Raw genomic sequence first — 13,415 nt, 5'->3', positions numbered from 1 at the left:
AAATATTTTAAATTTTTATAAGAATTTCTTTACAAAAAGTTAATCATGGTAAGTAAAAAAAAAAAAAATGACTGATAAATTTAGAATAAAAATGCAAAATTTATCAAGTACCAAAACACTTGCAATGACAAATCTCTCCACAACTCATTAAAAAAGAAAAAAAAAAAAAGCAAAATTCATACTTAATATTTTAAAATACACTTTAATTAAAAATTTAAAACAATGAATCTTAATTCTGAAATGAAAGATAATTTTTGAAACCTACCCTTAAGCAAAGGACAGCTTAGTACACAAACATTTTTAATATTCATTTAATAAAGTTTGGTCAATTGAATGTTAAGGGAGAGGATGTTTTTTCCCTTCAAGTTTAGAATGGAGAGTCATTTCTCCAAGTAAAAGTGTAATTACCCTTAAATTAAATAACTTTCTTTATTTATCACATATCATATTTGAAAAGCCAATTATAATGTCATGTTTTATTTGAGTGTAATTTAAGGAATGAGTTTAAAGTGTAATTCCACCATAAAATTCTTAAAATTTTAGCAATTCATTACTAATATAAATAATTTATATTTGATCACTATCAAAATTTTAAAAATATATTAGTTAAGATTTTTTTTAATATCTTAAATAAGAAAAGTAATTTTGGAAAATTACTATACATATATATATATATATATATATATATTCTTTTCTTTTCTTTTGCGTGGATGGAACATGGAGGAGTATATGTTTGTGGGGTTTGGCTTTTCTTCTTTCTCTAATGTTTTTAAAAAAGGAAAAATATATGAATAATGCTGCATCCATTATATTTTTACAATAAATTCTAGGAACAAGCTGTTACTAGTGGTAGAAAAAGTATTTTCAGTGATGGGCTAGATTAGAATTAGTCATAATTTGCCATCTAAGATCTGTTGTGAAATCATTACTACATATACAACAAATCATAGGTGGTAAATTATTATTAGATCTAATTTAAACTCACTATTGAAATTAATTTTTTATCCATTAAGCAATATCAACCTATCATAATGTCATATAGTGTGTACATAACACTCTTTTATATATCTTTTATTTTATTTTTTTTAGAAAGATTCATCCTATGACGTCCGCACCTAATAATAATTTTTTTATTATCGGACCAAGACACCAATCAGTTTAAGGTGAAAGCAGGAATTAAATTCCAAATCTTTTATTCAACCATAAAAATCTTTATCAGTTGAGCTAATTGGAACCCACAACAACATTTTTCTATATTTAATGATGGAAACCTTGGAATTAATTTTGCAAGTCCCCTCTTGCGCCACCTCATTAATGAAGAGGTTAGAAAAGGAACTTATTAATTCTAATTTGAAACTTACTATTTATTTTTTATTCTAAGCAAATTACTTATCATTATTAAAAATTTTTTTTATCCTTAATTTATCACCTAAAATTTATTATAAAAATAATGCCGATATAGTTTCTTTTCTCGAAATATAAATATAAAATTAGGGGTTTATAAGGATTCGATTGGGTTTAAGCTCTAAATGAGACTCTATTCAGTTCATGAAATGGCTCTCTCGCTTTCCAAAGAAGAACAAGAGGAGTTATCTCGGAGCAAGAAAAAAGTAAAAGATATCCGGTACGCAGGGTTCTGTGATGGGTAGGAGTCAGGCCCTTCGTCCCCAAACCGTGGGGCTGGTTCATGGAATCAGAGTATGTCCTTCAAGGACAAGCTTGTAGGCGAGATTCCAAGTGCCTACATTCAAGCTTTCAACTTTGGGGAGGCAATGGAAGATGATGCTGAGTCGGATGAGGAAGTAGAAAATCTTAGACAGGGATTAGTAGCTGTGAAGTTTTCCAGCAATTTCAAGCAGCATATACGAGGTCCTTGGGCTCGAGCTCTCATCGTTAAGGTGTACGGGAAATCTGTGGGTTTTAACTTCCTTCAAAGCAAGCTTCTGGCTCTGTGGAAACCAGCGGGCAGATTGGATTGTGTTAACTTAGGTAATGGCTTTGCTCTCACGAGGCTCTCCTTGAAGGAAGATTTTGAAAATGTTCTAAAAAAGGGTCCATGGTTCATTGGAGGGCACTTCTTGTCTCTTAGACCATGGGAGCCGGATTTTAGATCGTCATCGGCAAACATTTCTTCAGTTGCAGTCTGGGTTAGGCTCAATGAATTGTCGATTGAGTACTACAATGCAGAGGCACTTAAGCAGATAGGTAATGCTATTGGTAATGTGTTAAGGGTGGACTCATTCACAGCGTCGGAAAGCAGGGGCAGATTTGCTAGACTGTGTATTCAAATTGATGTGGATAAGCCGCTGGTCACTACCATTCTTATTGGTAAACGTGAACAATCAGTGTCTTATGAGGGGATACAAAACCTTTGTTTTGAGTATGGGAGACTGGGGCATAGGCGTGAAGCTTGCCCGTATGTTGTCTGGAAAAACTCGCCGACGAGAGGAACGGAGGTAGAGGTAAAAGACATAAGGAATGACCAAGAATGCAGTATGCATGAGCAGGAACAGACTAGTGTAGAGGTGGGGCCGGACACTGTGTATCAGGAGATCGTGCAAAAGGACTGTCCTCAGGAAGTGCATGGTGACACGTACGGCCTTTGGGTAGTGGTTAGCCGCAGAAAGAATGAGACAAGAGCTCGCAGGAGTGGAGGGACCCATGTGAATCTGTTCAATGCACAAGTAGTACGTGGTAACGTTAAGAATGAGTGGGTTTTTAAAGATAGTGGTGGGCCGTCTAGAGAGACAAAGAGAAAGTTATCTCCTTTAAGGACTATTGACAAGGCTCAGGTTATAAATGTTATCCAGAATATTTCCAAAGAGCCCGTGGGACGGGCCCAGCCCCCTTCAAGCCAAAGCATAAGCCTGCAGAATACGGGCCAGGTGGAAAAGTGGCCCAATCTGAATAAAGGCCAAGGGAAGATCATTCGAAGCACCTCAGTGAAGGGCAAAAAAGCTATTGCCCGTGCTAGAGAGCCTAAGGCGCTGATAAAGAACGCTGTTGACAAATATCAAGCCAAGAATTCCACTAACCTTCAAATAGAAAGTTCTTCATCTCGTCCAAATTACCAGTCTAATCCGTGCAGTGGTGTTCCATATTCGAATAGTATGTATGATTTTCAGTTTGGGTTAGAGGTGGGTTACAAATTTGGTGATTGTAGGGGCGATCTGCCTAGGCTGAGCGCAAGCCGAGACGTGAGCCAATTTGAAAAACACCATGGGGTGTCCCATCCCCAAATTGAAAGTGAGGGTAAGGGAAGTTTGGAGGGAAGGAAAGGTGCGGAGGTGAAATCTCTTAGTAGAGGCGCCGATTGTGATGGAGGTGGAGGTGTTGATGATTTGAGATTTTCATCTGGTCATGATCTTCAAGCTGTAAATGGCTCCACAGGGAATGAAAATGGGGGTTTTTCAGCTCAAATTGGTAATAGTAATTGGGAAAGAGCAGATAAAGGAGATGAGTTTGGGGATCGGATGGACTCGGAGGATGGAGGCGAAGCTAATGCCTCCGGATGATGTTTGCTCCTCTCCAATCCTTATTTTTATGAATATTATAGTTTGGAATTGTAGGGGTGCTTTGAAGCCCTCCTTTCAAAATCATGTTAGAGAATTGGAGCATAATCATGACCCTGCAATTCTAGTGGTGATGGAGACTCGGGTTGGAGGGGAGAGAGCAAGGGCGATTACTGAAAATCTCCCTTTTGATGGAGCGGTTCACTCAGACACTATCGGATACTCTGGTGGATTGTGGGTTCTTTGGAAGTCAGAGAAGGTAAAGGTCTCTTCCTTAGCTAGCACAAAGCAGGAGATTCACATAACGGTGAAGGTACGTCCCTCAAATTTTACTTGGTTATTTACTGCTGTATATGCCAGCCCTAGAAGTGCTGAAAGGCACATATTATGGAATAACCTCATTAAAGTCGCAGACCTCCATAACATGCCTTGGGTGATAGCAGGGGATTTTAATGAACCTCTTATAGGGGATGATAAGTTTGGGGGGAGAGTTGTAAATGTTAGTCGGTCCTTGTTGTTTAAAGAATGTCTTGATTATTGTAATATGATTGATATTGGTTTCTCGGGTCCTCGGTTCACTTGGTCAAATAGAAGGGAAGTCCAGGCTCTGATACAGGAAAGGATTGACAGATTTTTTGTTAATCCTAGTTGGTGTGTTATGTACCCTGATGCCAAAGTGGTTCATCTCACAAGATGCCACTCGGATCACTGTCCCGTGTTATTGGAGATGATTCCGAGGGAAGCTAGTAGAAAGGAAAGGCCGTTTATGTTCCAAACGTGCTGGTTGTCTGATGTCATCTTTCCTAAGGTTGTCTCTCAGGCTTGGAGTCATGTTCCCAGGCTTGGTGAGGCAATTGAAAAGTTTACAAAGGAAGCCAAGATCTGGAATAGAACTCAATTTGGAAATATTTTTGCCCGGAAAAAGAATATTATGGCCAGACTTAATGGGATTCAGCGGTCTATCTCTGTGAAGCCTTCCTCTTTCCTATTAAATCTTGAAAATGAGTTGTTAAAGGAGTTGGATAGTGTGTTGGCTCAAGAAGAGGAGTTATGGGCTTTAAAATCCCGAGTGAATTGGATGATCCAGGGAGATAGGAACACCACTTTCTATCATGTGTCGACCTTAGTTAGAAGGAAAAGGAACAAAATCCTGGCTATCAAAAATAACAGTGGGGAGTGGTTGTCTGAGGAGAGTGCTGTGAAAGAGTTCTTTTGGAAAGGCTATGCTGACATTTATACGACATCCCTTGTTTCTGCCTCGGCCTCATCCAGCTCAAATTTTCAGTGGCAACCAAGGCTTTCGGAGGAAGAAAAGCAAAGTGTGAGTGGGATGGTATCAGAAGAGGAGATTAAGACAGCTATGTGGCCTTTAAAACCTTTCAAAGCCCCTAGCCCGGATGGGCTGCATGCAAGGTTTTTCCAAAGATTTTGGCTTGTGGTGGGGAAATCAGTGATGGAGGAAGTTAAGAGGGTTTTTGTGGAAAAAAGAGTTCCGGAGTATTTAAACAAGACCCACATTGCCTTAATTCCAAAAGTCCTAGGCCTGGAGACGTTGGGAAATTATAGGCCCATCAGTTTGTGCAATTTGGTGTATAAGGTGTTGACCAAGATCATTGTGGCTCGGCTAAGACCTTACTTGGGGAAATTAATTTCCCCTTTTCAAACGGCTTTTGTTCCAGGCAAGAGAGGTTCTGATAATGTTATCATAGCTCAAGAGATTATACATTCCATCAGTAAAAAGAAAGGGGGAGTTGGGTATATGGTGCTAAAAATAGATCTGGAGAAGGCGTATGATAAGATCGAATGGAGTTTCATTAGGGACATGCTTATGAGAGTCAATCTCCCAATGGATCTTCGGGACAATATCATGAGTTGTGTCTCCTCGGTCTCAACTTCAATCTTATTTAATGGAGAGGCTCTTGATCCGATTTACCCTTCTAGAGGGATAAGGCAAGGGGATCCTTTGTCCCCGTATTTATTTATTCTGTGCATGGACTATCTTGGGCAGTTGATTGAAGAAAATGCCATGCAAATCTCTGGCAGCCAGTTAAGGCATCCCAAAGTGGCCCTTCTTTCTCCCATCTTCTCTTTGCTGATGACATCTTATTGTTTGCCAAAGCAGATCACATTAATTGCTCTGCGATTAGGGACGTGCTTGATGAATTTTGTAATCTCTCCGGGCAATCTCTTAGTGAAGCTAAGTCAAGAGTTTATTTCTCTCCAAATGTTGACAGAGACACTAGGGAGTCGTTGAGTGATATTCTTGGATTCGCTTCCACTCCTTCTCTTGGTAAATATTTGGGTTTCCTTTGAAGCATGCTGGTAGGTCAACTCAGGATTATAATTTTATTCTTGACAGAGTTAAGCAAAAGCTATTTGGTTGGAAAGCGAGCATGTTGTCTTTGGCTGGTCGAACAGTCCTCATCCAAGCCTCATCAGCTGCTATCCCTTCGTATGTTATGCAGTGTTCTTCCTTGCCTGGGAAAATTTTGGAGGGGATAGATAGGGTCAACCGAAACTTTCTTTGGGGGTCTTCGGAGGAGAAAAAGAAAATGAATTGGATTGGTTGGCATAAGGTTACCAAACCAAAGGAGGAAGGGGGTCTTGGGTTACAAGCTGCTAAAGGAAGAAATCTTGCTCTCCTTGCAAAACTTAATTGGAGATTTCATACTGAAGGTGAAGCTTTGTGGGCTCAAGTTTTACGTAGGAAATACTGTTCTGGTAGAAGAATGCGTGCTGCTAATCCCCATAAGCTTCCTTGTTTTTCTATTTGGGCAGCAATGAAAAAGGGGATGGATATTTTCAATAAGGGGAGTAGATGGTTGGTAGGTAGAGATAGTAATTTGAATGTGTGGCATAGCAATTGGTTGAGCAAGGGTACTCTCCGAAGTTATATTCAGGGGCCACTTCCTCGGGAAGTAAACCAGCTGGTAGTTAAAGATTTCTTACGAGATACGGGTTGGGATTGGAATAGGCTATCCTTTGAGCTGCCAACAGATGTTAAGATGTTGATTCAAGCCACTCCTTATGCGATGACAAGCAGGGGAAGGGATAAACTTGCGTGGGCTGAGTCTCCTCAAGGTAACTTTAGCTTGAAAAGTGCCTATAGTATTGCAATGGGGCAGGGGGAGTGTGAGGATTTCAGTGCTGGTTGGGTTTGGAAAGCAAATACCCTTCCTAGAATTAAAACTTTTTTGTGGATGTGTGCCCATAATAGTATTGGGGTTAGGAGTTGTCTTATGAAGAGAGGGGTTTGTGTAGAAGAGTTGTGCCCCATTTGTCAAGAAGCTCCGGAATCAGTTCTGCATGCCCTTCGTGACTGTGCTTGGGTTAAGCTGGTGTGGGCAAAGCTGGGTATTACTGAAGCTAATCGGGTTTTTTGGGATAGTGGGCTGCTGGACTGGCTGCATTGGAATGGTAATCATATGGACACGGGGGCTGCTACAAGTGTATCCATGAGGTTGCCGTGGAAAATTAGATTCCCTTTTGCTGTTTGGAACATCTGGAAAACCAGAAATAATTTTGTGTTTCAAAGGAAGAGGCTGAACCCTCAATTGGATTCGCTTATTATTAACCAAGTCATTGAATTCTTGCACTGCATTGCCTCTCCTAGAGTACCGGTCTAAAGAGTTGTTCAGAGAATTCGATGGGAAAAGCCTCTGGTTGGGTGGATGAAGCTTAATACGGACGGCTCAGTGTGTGGCAATCCGAGTGTGGCTGGATGTGGGGGAGTGATAAGGAATGATCGTGGGCTTTGGTTTGGGGGTTTCTCCAGACGTATAGGATTCACAAACAGCTTTATAGCTGAGCTTTGGGGTCTATGGGAGGGCCTTATGTTATGCTGTAATCTCAACATAGACTCTGTCATCGTTGAACTGGATGCAAGGGCTATTGTGGATGCTATTAGTAATGATCAATATGTAAACAATGTAATTTCCCCTGTTTTGGACGACTGCAGGTGCTTGATCTCTCGTTTCCACCGGATTCTTTTCAAGCACTGCTACCGGGAAGCAAACCGGTGTGCAGACAGTTTAGCTAGGTTGAGTATTAGCCAAGAAGCTGAAATTGCTTTCTATGAGAGCCCGCCTGTGAGCACTCTTAAGGCTTATGAGGATGATTGTAAGGGTTTTTACCTGCCCAGGCTATGTCCTGTTTCTCTCGTGCTTCCTTAGTTTTTTTAATGAAATCGCCTTTTACCAAAAAAAAAAAATAGATTGGGTTTAAGAAAAAAGATTCAATTGGGCTTGTGTCCGAGACCGAACTTATCCTATTGTGTAGACGTATGCAATTTGCAAACTTCGTCCAAACTTGGAACAGAACATAACTTTGGAGTTTCTTTTTGTTTCAACAACTTTGGATAAATATGTCAGGACACCGAATCACAAACACCGAATCACAAACACCGAATCACAAACTATCTATTCAAACCATTAACACGGACACCGAATCACAAACTAATCCAAACCCTCCTTAACATTCGTGCTTGACCAAACATCTATTTCTATTGTAAATATCTCAACTCAACTCAACGGTCCAGATCAGATCCTAAGTTATAGAAGTGACCCCCAGTTGATGAATCAGCACAGTTATCTGATCTGATCCTGATCATCGCAGCTTACCATAAATTTTTTTTTGGTTAAAAGGCAGCTGACCATAAATATTAAATATATACCCGGCAAAGTTTCCTTTCACAATTGATTTTATTATTACATTCGTTTTGTTTGTTTATACCGGGAATCAAGAGGACCAAACAAGCCCTTATCAGAGCCTAATCATAGAAGGGAGCTAAAGACAGAGAGAGCGAGAGATAGCTGTTGTTGCCCTATTCAAGGCCAATTCATCGGGCACTTCCTTCGGTACTATTCTTTCTCTTTCTGCCTGTATATATAGATTATAGAATTCACAAACCCCGATTATTTGGTCGTTGATTTGCTCTTCAGGTACGCTTTTAACAAATTTTGTATAGAGGGTTTCAGTTTTTTTGATCTGGGTATTATGTTTTTGTGGCAAAAATTTAATATTTTTCAGCTGGGTAATTTAATTTCTGTGGAAAAGACTTGATTTTGTCTGTTGGGTATTGAGTTTTTCTTGTCAAAGATTCGAATTTTTCAACCGGGTATTTTGTTTGTTTCTGATTGGTTTCAGCTGGAATTGGGTGATTAAGATGTTCTGTGATATCCTTTTGTGTTTTATGTTCTGTTTGGCTAATGGGAGAATGGAATAAAACTGAAAATTTTTGAGTATATAAGTATTAACCGTATAGTTTCCAAGTAGAAGTTAACTGTTCTAACTTCTAAGCCATAGACTCGTATTTGGCAAGGCTTCCCACTCCCCAGTGAATAAATAAAATCTTAAATTTTAGTATTTGATTTCTTCCTTTTTTCTAAGCAACCAAATAAAAGTTAAAGAATATTCCGAAGTCCACAACAATTTGGGTCGGTCTTGGATTGAGGATTATTGCTAATTTAATGTTTTTCATATTAAATTGTATATGCATAAACTAAATTGATTTTCTGATATAAGTTATTGGATAAGAGTTGGAAGGCTTCCATTGATTTCTGAGTTTGGATAAGCACAAATGTTGCTGTAGTGGGTTGTGTTAGTTATTCCTCTGTGGAAAGATAGTGTTGGGAGTTACCTTTCTGCAAACCCAGAGGGGTTTGAGCTTTGAACCACAACTAAGAATGGGTGGAGGAAGTGCCATTTGAGCCAGAGCTCATTGGCAAACCTAATAGCCTGTTGTTTCTGCATTACTGCAGTATTCATGCGAGATGCTTTTATATGGAAGTTTGAAATTCTGATTCTTAAAGTGTGATTGAGATATAGAATATATTTCATTGCTTAATATTTCTGTATTTCTACTTCGCGTTAACTATTATTGTTTCTGTTCTTCACCTTTACTTCTTCATGCATATTAAGTTGATTTTTTTGGCTTATTATTATGCTTGTAATGCTAGAACATGACCTATTTGTGTTAGTCTTCATTTTGTTGATCACTTAAATCATTCTGAGACAAGTTGATTGGGGGAAGCTTCCCCATTTGTCATGTGCCCCCTGTTTTCTTTCTGAGCAACACCTAAAGAATATGCTTCAAGTGCTCAGTTACTAGTGAAGTTGACCAGTGCCTCATTTTTGCAGGTGTGTTCAGCATAAAAGATGACTACACTGGATGCAACTAGGGCTGAACTTGCGTTTGTTGTATTATATTTGAACAAGGCAGAAACCAGGGACAAGATATGCAGGGCAATACAATATGGTTCCAAATTCTTGAGTAATGGAGAGCCTGGCACGGCCCAAAATGTTGACAAATCAACCAGCTTGGCACGGAAGGTTTTCCGTCTCTTCAAGGTTAGCATTTACAATAGGGAACAACTCTATTTATCTAATCTATTTGGAATTTTTGATTTAGTACTTCTTATCATAAGTCTAAAAAATTTCTTGTGTTATTTATTTTACCTATTTATTCAACTTATAGATGAAAATAAGCACTGTTTGGTATGAATGTTTGATTTGGTTCCTGGAATTAATAAGAGGGAAGAAACTATAATTCATAGAAAGGGAAGCCTTTGTGCTGTATAAGTATTTAGTACTGGAATAGAAATACAGAGATGCTTAGTGCTGAAGAAGATGTCTGATATTGATCTTGCTTTCCTGTATGTTTTAAATTTTTAATTATGGTACAAGCTATCATTCACTCTGTCAATATGCAGTTTGTCAACAACTTGCATGCTCTTATCAGTCCAACTCCACAAGGAACTCCCCTTCCCCTCATTTTGCTGGGAAAGGTATGAATGGATCGTTTGCTTTTAAGATCTTCTTCTTACTTTTCTTCTTGGTGACCCTGTCAACTTTCTGCTTAATACAGGCCAAAGATGCATTACTCTCAACTTTCTTGATTCTTGATCAAATTGTGTGGCTTGGTAGAACGGGTATCTATAAGGTACAAAGTGGAAGTTTCTTTTGTTTCTGGTTCTGTTTGATCTATATTGGTTTCTGTAAAAAATGTTTGCAAAACAAAATTAAGATGTTTGGTTTGTTGTAGAACAAGGAGCAGGCTGATCTAATCGGCCGCATATCTCTTTACTGTTGGCTGAGTTCCTCAGTTTGTACCTCGTTGGTTGAGGTTTGTTACTGTCCATTTCTTCTTAATCATTGGTCTGTATATATTGTGTCCCCCCACCCCACCAAAAAAAAGAAAAAAAAAAGAAAAGAATACAAAAAGTGAATAGGCAAGTGTTTGCATAACATATTTTGCCCTCTTCTTATATCAGGTTGGGGAGCTTGGAAGACTTTCTGCATCAATGAAGAAGTTAGAAAAGGAACTTAAGAACAGTGATAAATATCAAGTATGTTTTACCATGCTTTTTTACAATGGGTTGTCATTTTTTATTTCTTCTTTTATATTACATGTTTTTCAATTGCCATTCTCATTGCTGTTCAAACCTACCCACCTCCCCCTTCCCCCTTATATGCTTTGGCTCTCAATGAATGCAGGATGAGCTCTACCGGGCTAAACTTAAGAAGTCAAATGAGAGGTCTCTGGCCCTGATTAAATCAGGCATGGATACAGTTGTAGCTGTTGGGCTGCTTCAATTGGCACCCAAGAAAGTCACTCCTCGTGTAACTGGAGCCTTTGGATTTGCTAGCTCACTTATCTCCTGTTATCAGGTGCTTACAATTTTTTTCCATCAATCTATATCCCCTGTTCATTTATTTAACTCTTGCATCTGGAATATATATATATAAGTATATAAAAAAATTGGAAGGATAGGAAAAAAAAAAAACTTGACAATGTCTTCTGTGTGGGGAGGAGAATGGTATGATATTAGTGCTTGCATTCACAGAAAGTAATAAGCTTCTCTGGAAATTATAGCTGATGTAGATTTCTGGTTTCTGCCATGCAGTTGCTTCCATCACCAGCAAAGTCCAAAGCATCGTGAAAAGAGAAAGCCTGTTCTCCTCAATGGGCATCAATGTCATTTCAATAATTATTGCGACTTCATGAGATTCAACTTGGTGTGAGCTTTAAGCAATTTGTCAGCTAGTATAGTGATCTTTGCAATTTCACCTTAATTAGTGTCTCTACTGCCACAGTTCATAGTGTTCTTTTACAATCAAGATACTATATGTTGTCCGTTATTGCATAATTAATTTAATAATTAGCTGGCAACGACTACACGATGATATTAAGCTTTTTGTTTATGTGGGGATATACTTGTGGTCTTACAAACTTGGACATCAATAATGCTTGATAATATGTATGTGTTTTTAATGTAGGAGGAACTAGGAAGCATCCTAGAAGTGTTCTTCATAAACAACTTAAACCATTATCAGTGAAACTTTTGAAACAAGGATATCTATGGAGTGCTCTATTGATCACGATTGGATCAGCTAGGCAACTGATGCCATAAAAACTGTACGGTGTAGGTGGCCTGAGGCTATATTTTAATTCTAAGCACTAGTATCGTGGTTGTCTAATCCTAAGTCTTAACAGTTTTTCTTCTCTTAATCTTATACCATCGTTTACCTGGTCGGTCATCCTCATCTAGATGTCCATAAATTGAATATGGTACCTGATGGATTCCTAATGTCACATGCACATTCTTTTAAGTTGATAGATCCATTTGTGTTTTAAATGTGACTTCAACAGGTATTTTGTGCTAAAAATGTGAATGAAATAATGAAAGTTTCTAGTCGATACAAGAGAATCTGATCCTATAAGCCTGTACTGCTGAGGGAGGGGTTGAATTTTTAGATGGGATTGACAAGTGCAATACTGAAAATATTTTACATCAAAACAAACGGCACGTTAATTTGTAGGAAATTACATTTTTCCAACCTATAAACTGTACTTTATTTTACACTTACCCAATTGAACTACAAGAATGCATGATCAACCCCCTGAACTAAAACTCATGTAACACTTTACCCTCTTCTATCATTTTCTCAGTTAACTCTAACGAAATGTAACATTAAGAGACAAGTTTACTCTTCACCGTTTGTTTTGGAGGGAGGGGTAAATTGGTCTTTTAATACTAAATTCTGATAGACTTAACTCCAAAACAAATGGCAGGGTGTTAAGTGTTACAAAGTTATAATTTTGGGGGGTTGTTTGTGCATTTTGATAGTTCAGGACGCAAAGTGTAAAAAAAAGTATAGTTTAGGATTGAAAATTACAATTTCCCCTTTTTTTTCTTTTGATAACATCTATTTCGCTTTTGATTTCCGGTAGCTCTAGCTATATATCGGTTGGTTTCAATGGTTGGAGTTAACTCACTATTATTTAACTACTTTCAATTCTTGAATGTTGTGTATTAATTCTCCGGTATACTAGTTCTTGGATAAGGGATGGCATCTTTTTCATCTACCATTGCCATCATTATTTTCACAATATGAAAGTTGGATTTATAAGATAATTATAGTTAAGAAAACTGAATTAATCCTAGACATCTCTGTTAGAAACACCAAATAAATGCTAATTGAATTATCACGCTCTTGGCAACGAAAATACCAATGAGCTAATAGGCTTTTGGCTATTAGGAACTAGCACTTAAAGTTATGCTTCTTCAATTCTAACACAAGGAAAATATTGATGTCAGTTTGGTTTGGTTGAAAAAGTGGACAAATAAAAGACTAATGAAGGAATAACATGTTTCACACGGTAAAAGGAGGAAGAAAAGTGGGTCCTTGAGTGTTTCCAACCAAGACCACAAAAATTGATCAAGGAGAAATTTTCATATGCACCAATCTTATACAACATTTCTCTCATTGACATGTAAATTCTACATGCATCTCTCTCATTGACATTTGGGTCTTATGTTTGTGGGACCCACAAGTCAGTAAGCCTGGCACAAAAGATATTGTCCCCCGAAAATGGGGATAAAGAGAGAAAAATTGGTGAAT

General features: G+C 38.2%; 1 protein-coding gene across 3 annotated transcripts; it reads left to right on the top strand.

Moving 5' to 3' along the window:
- Positions 1–7,976: 7,976 nt before the first annotated feature.
- LOC115955963 (peroxisomal membrane protein 11C-like) lies at positions 7,977–12,036 on the top strand. Of its 3 annotated transcripts, XR_004084236.1 has the most exons (9): positions 7,979–8,368; positions 9,651–9,860; positions 10,223–10,297; positions 10,378–10,452; positions 10,555–10,635; positions 10,784–10,858; positions 11,007–11,180; positions 11,417–11,528; positions 11,790–12,036. XR_004084236.1 is itself a non-coding variant. In XM_031074390.1 (8 exons), exons 2-8 carry the CDS (start codon positions 9,669–9,671, stop codon positions 11,450–11,452), a joined length of 708 nt encoding a protein of 235 aa, XP_030930250.1. In that variant the 5' UTR covers positions 7,977–8,452; positions 9,651–9,668; the 3' UTR covers positions 11,453–11,748. The 3 variants fall into 3 exon arrangements, 2 of the variants coding, with proteins under 2 accessions (XP_030930250.1, XP_030930249.1); XM_031074390.1 differs by lacking the exon at positions 11,790–12,036 and having other exon boundaries at positions 7,977–8,452; positions 11,417–11,748; XM_031074389.1 differs by lacking the exon at positions 11,790–12,036 and having other exon boundaries at positions 7,980–8,368; positions 11,417–11,748.
- The last annotated feature ends 1,379 nt before the right edge of the window (positions 12,037–13,415 follow it).

The sequence above is a fragment of the Quercus lobata genome, chromosome 8 (assembly GCF_001633185.2).
Source record: "Quercus lobata isolate SW786 chromosome 8, ValleyOak3.0 Primary Assembly, whole genome shotgun sequence".
Classification (NCBI taxonomy): Eukaryota; Viridiplantae; Streptophyta; class Magnoliopsida; order Fagales; family Fagaceae; genus Quercus; species Quercus lobata.
This window is presented reverse-complemented; position numbering and strand designations above follow the sequence as displayed.

What these genes read in the sequence shown, in the direction of transcription:
- LOC115955963 (XM_031074390.1), top strand. Translation starts at nt 9,669, where the DNA reads ATGACTACACTGGATGCAACTAGGGCTGAACTTGCGTTTGTTGTATTA. An exon ending in TTTGTACCTCGTTGGTTGAG is followed by an intron (nt 10,636 to 10,783) that starts GTTTGTTACTGT and finishes TTCTTATATCAG; the next exon opens with GTTGGGGAGCTTGGAAGACT. An exon ending in CACTTATCTCCTGTTATCAG is followed by an intron (nt 11,181 to 11,416) that starts GTGCTTACAATT and finishes TCTGCCATGCAG; the next exon opens with TTGCTTCCATCACCAGCAAA.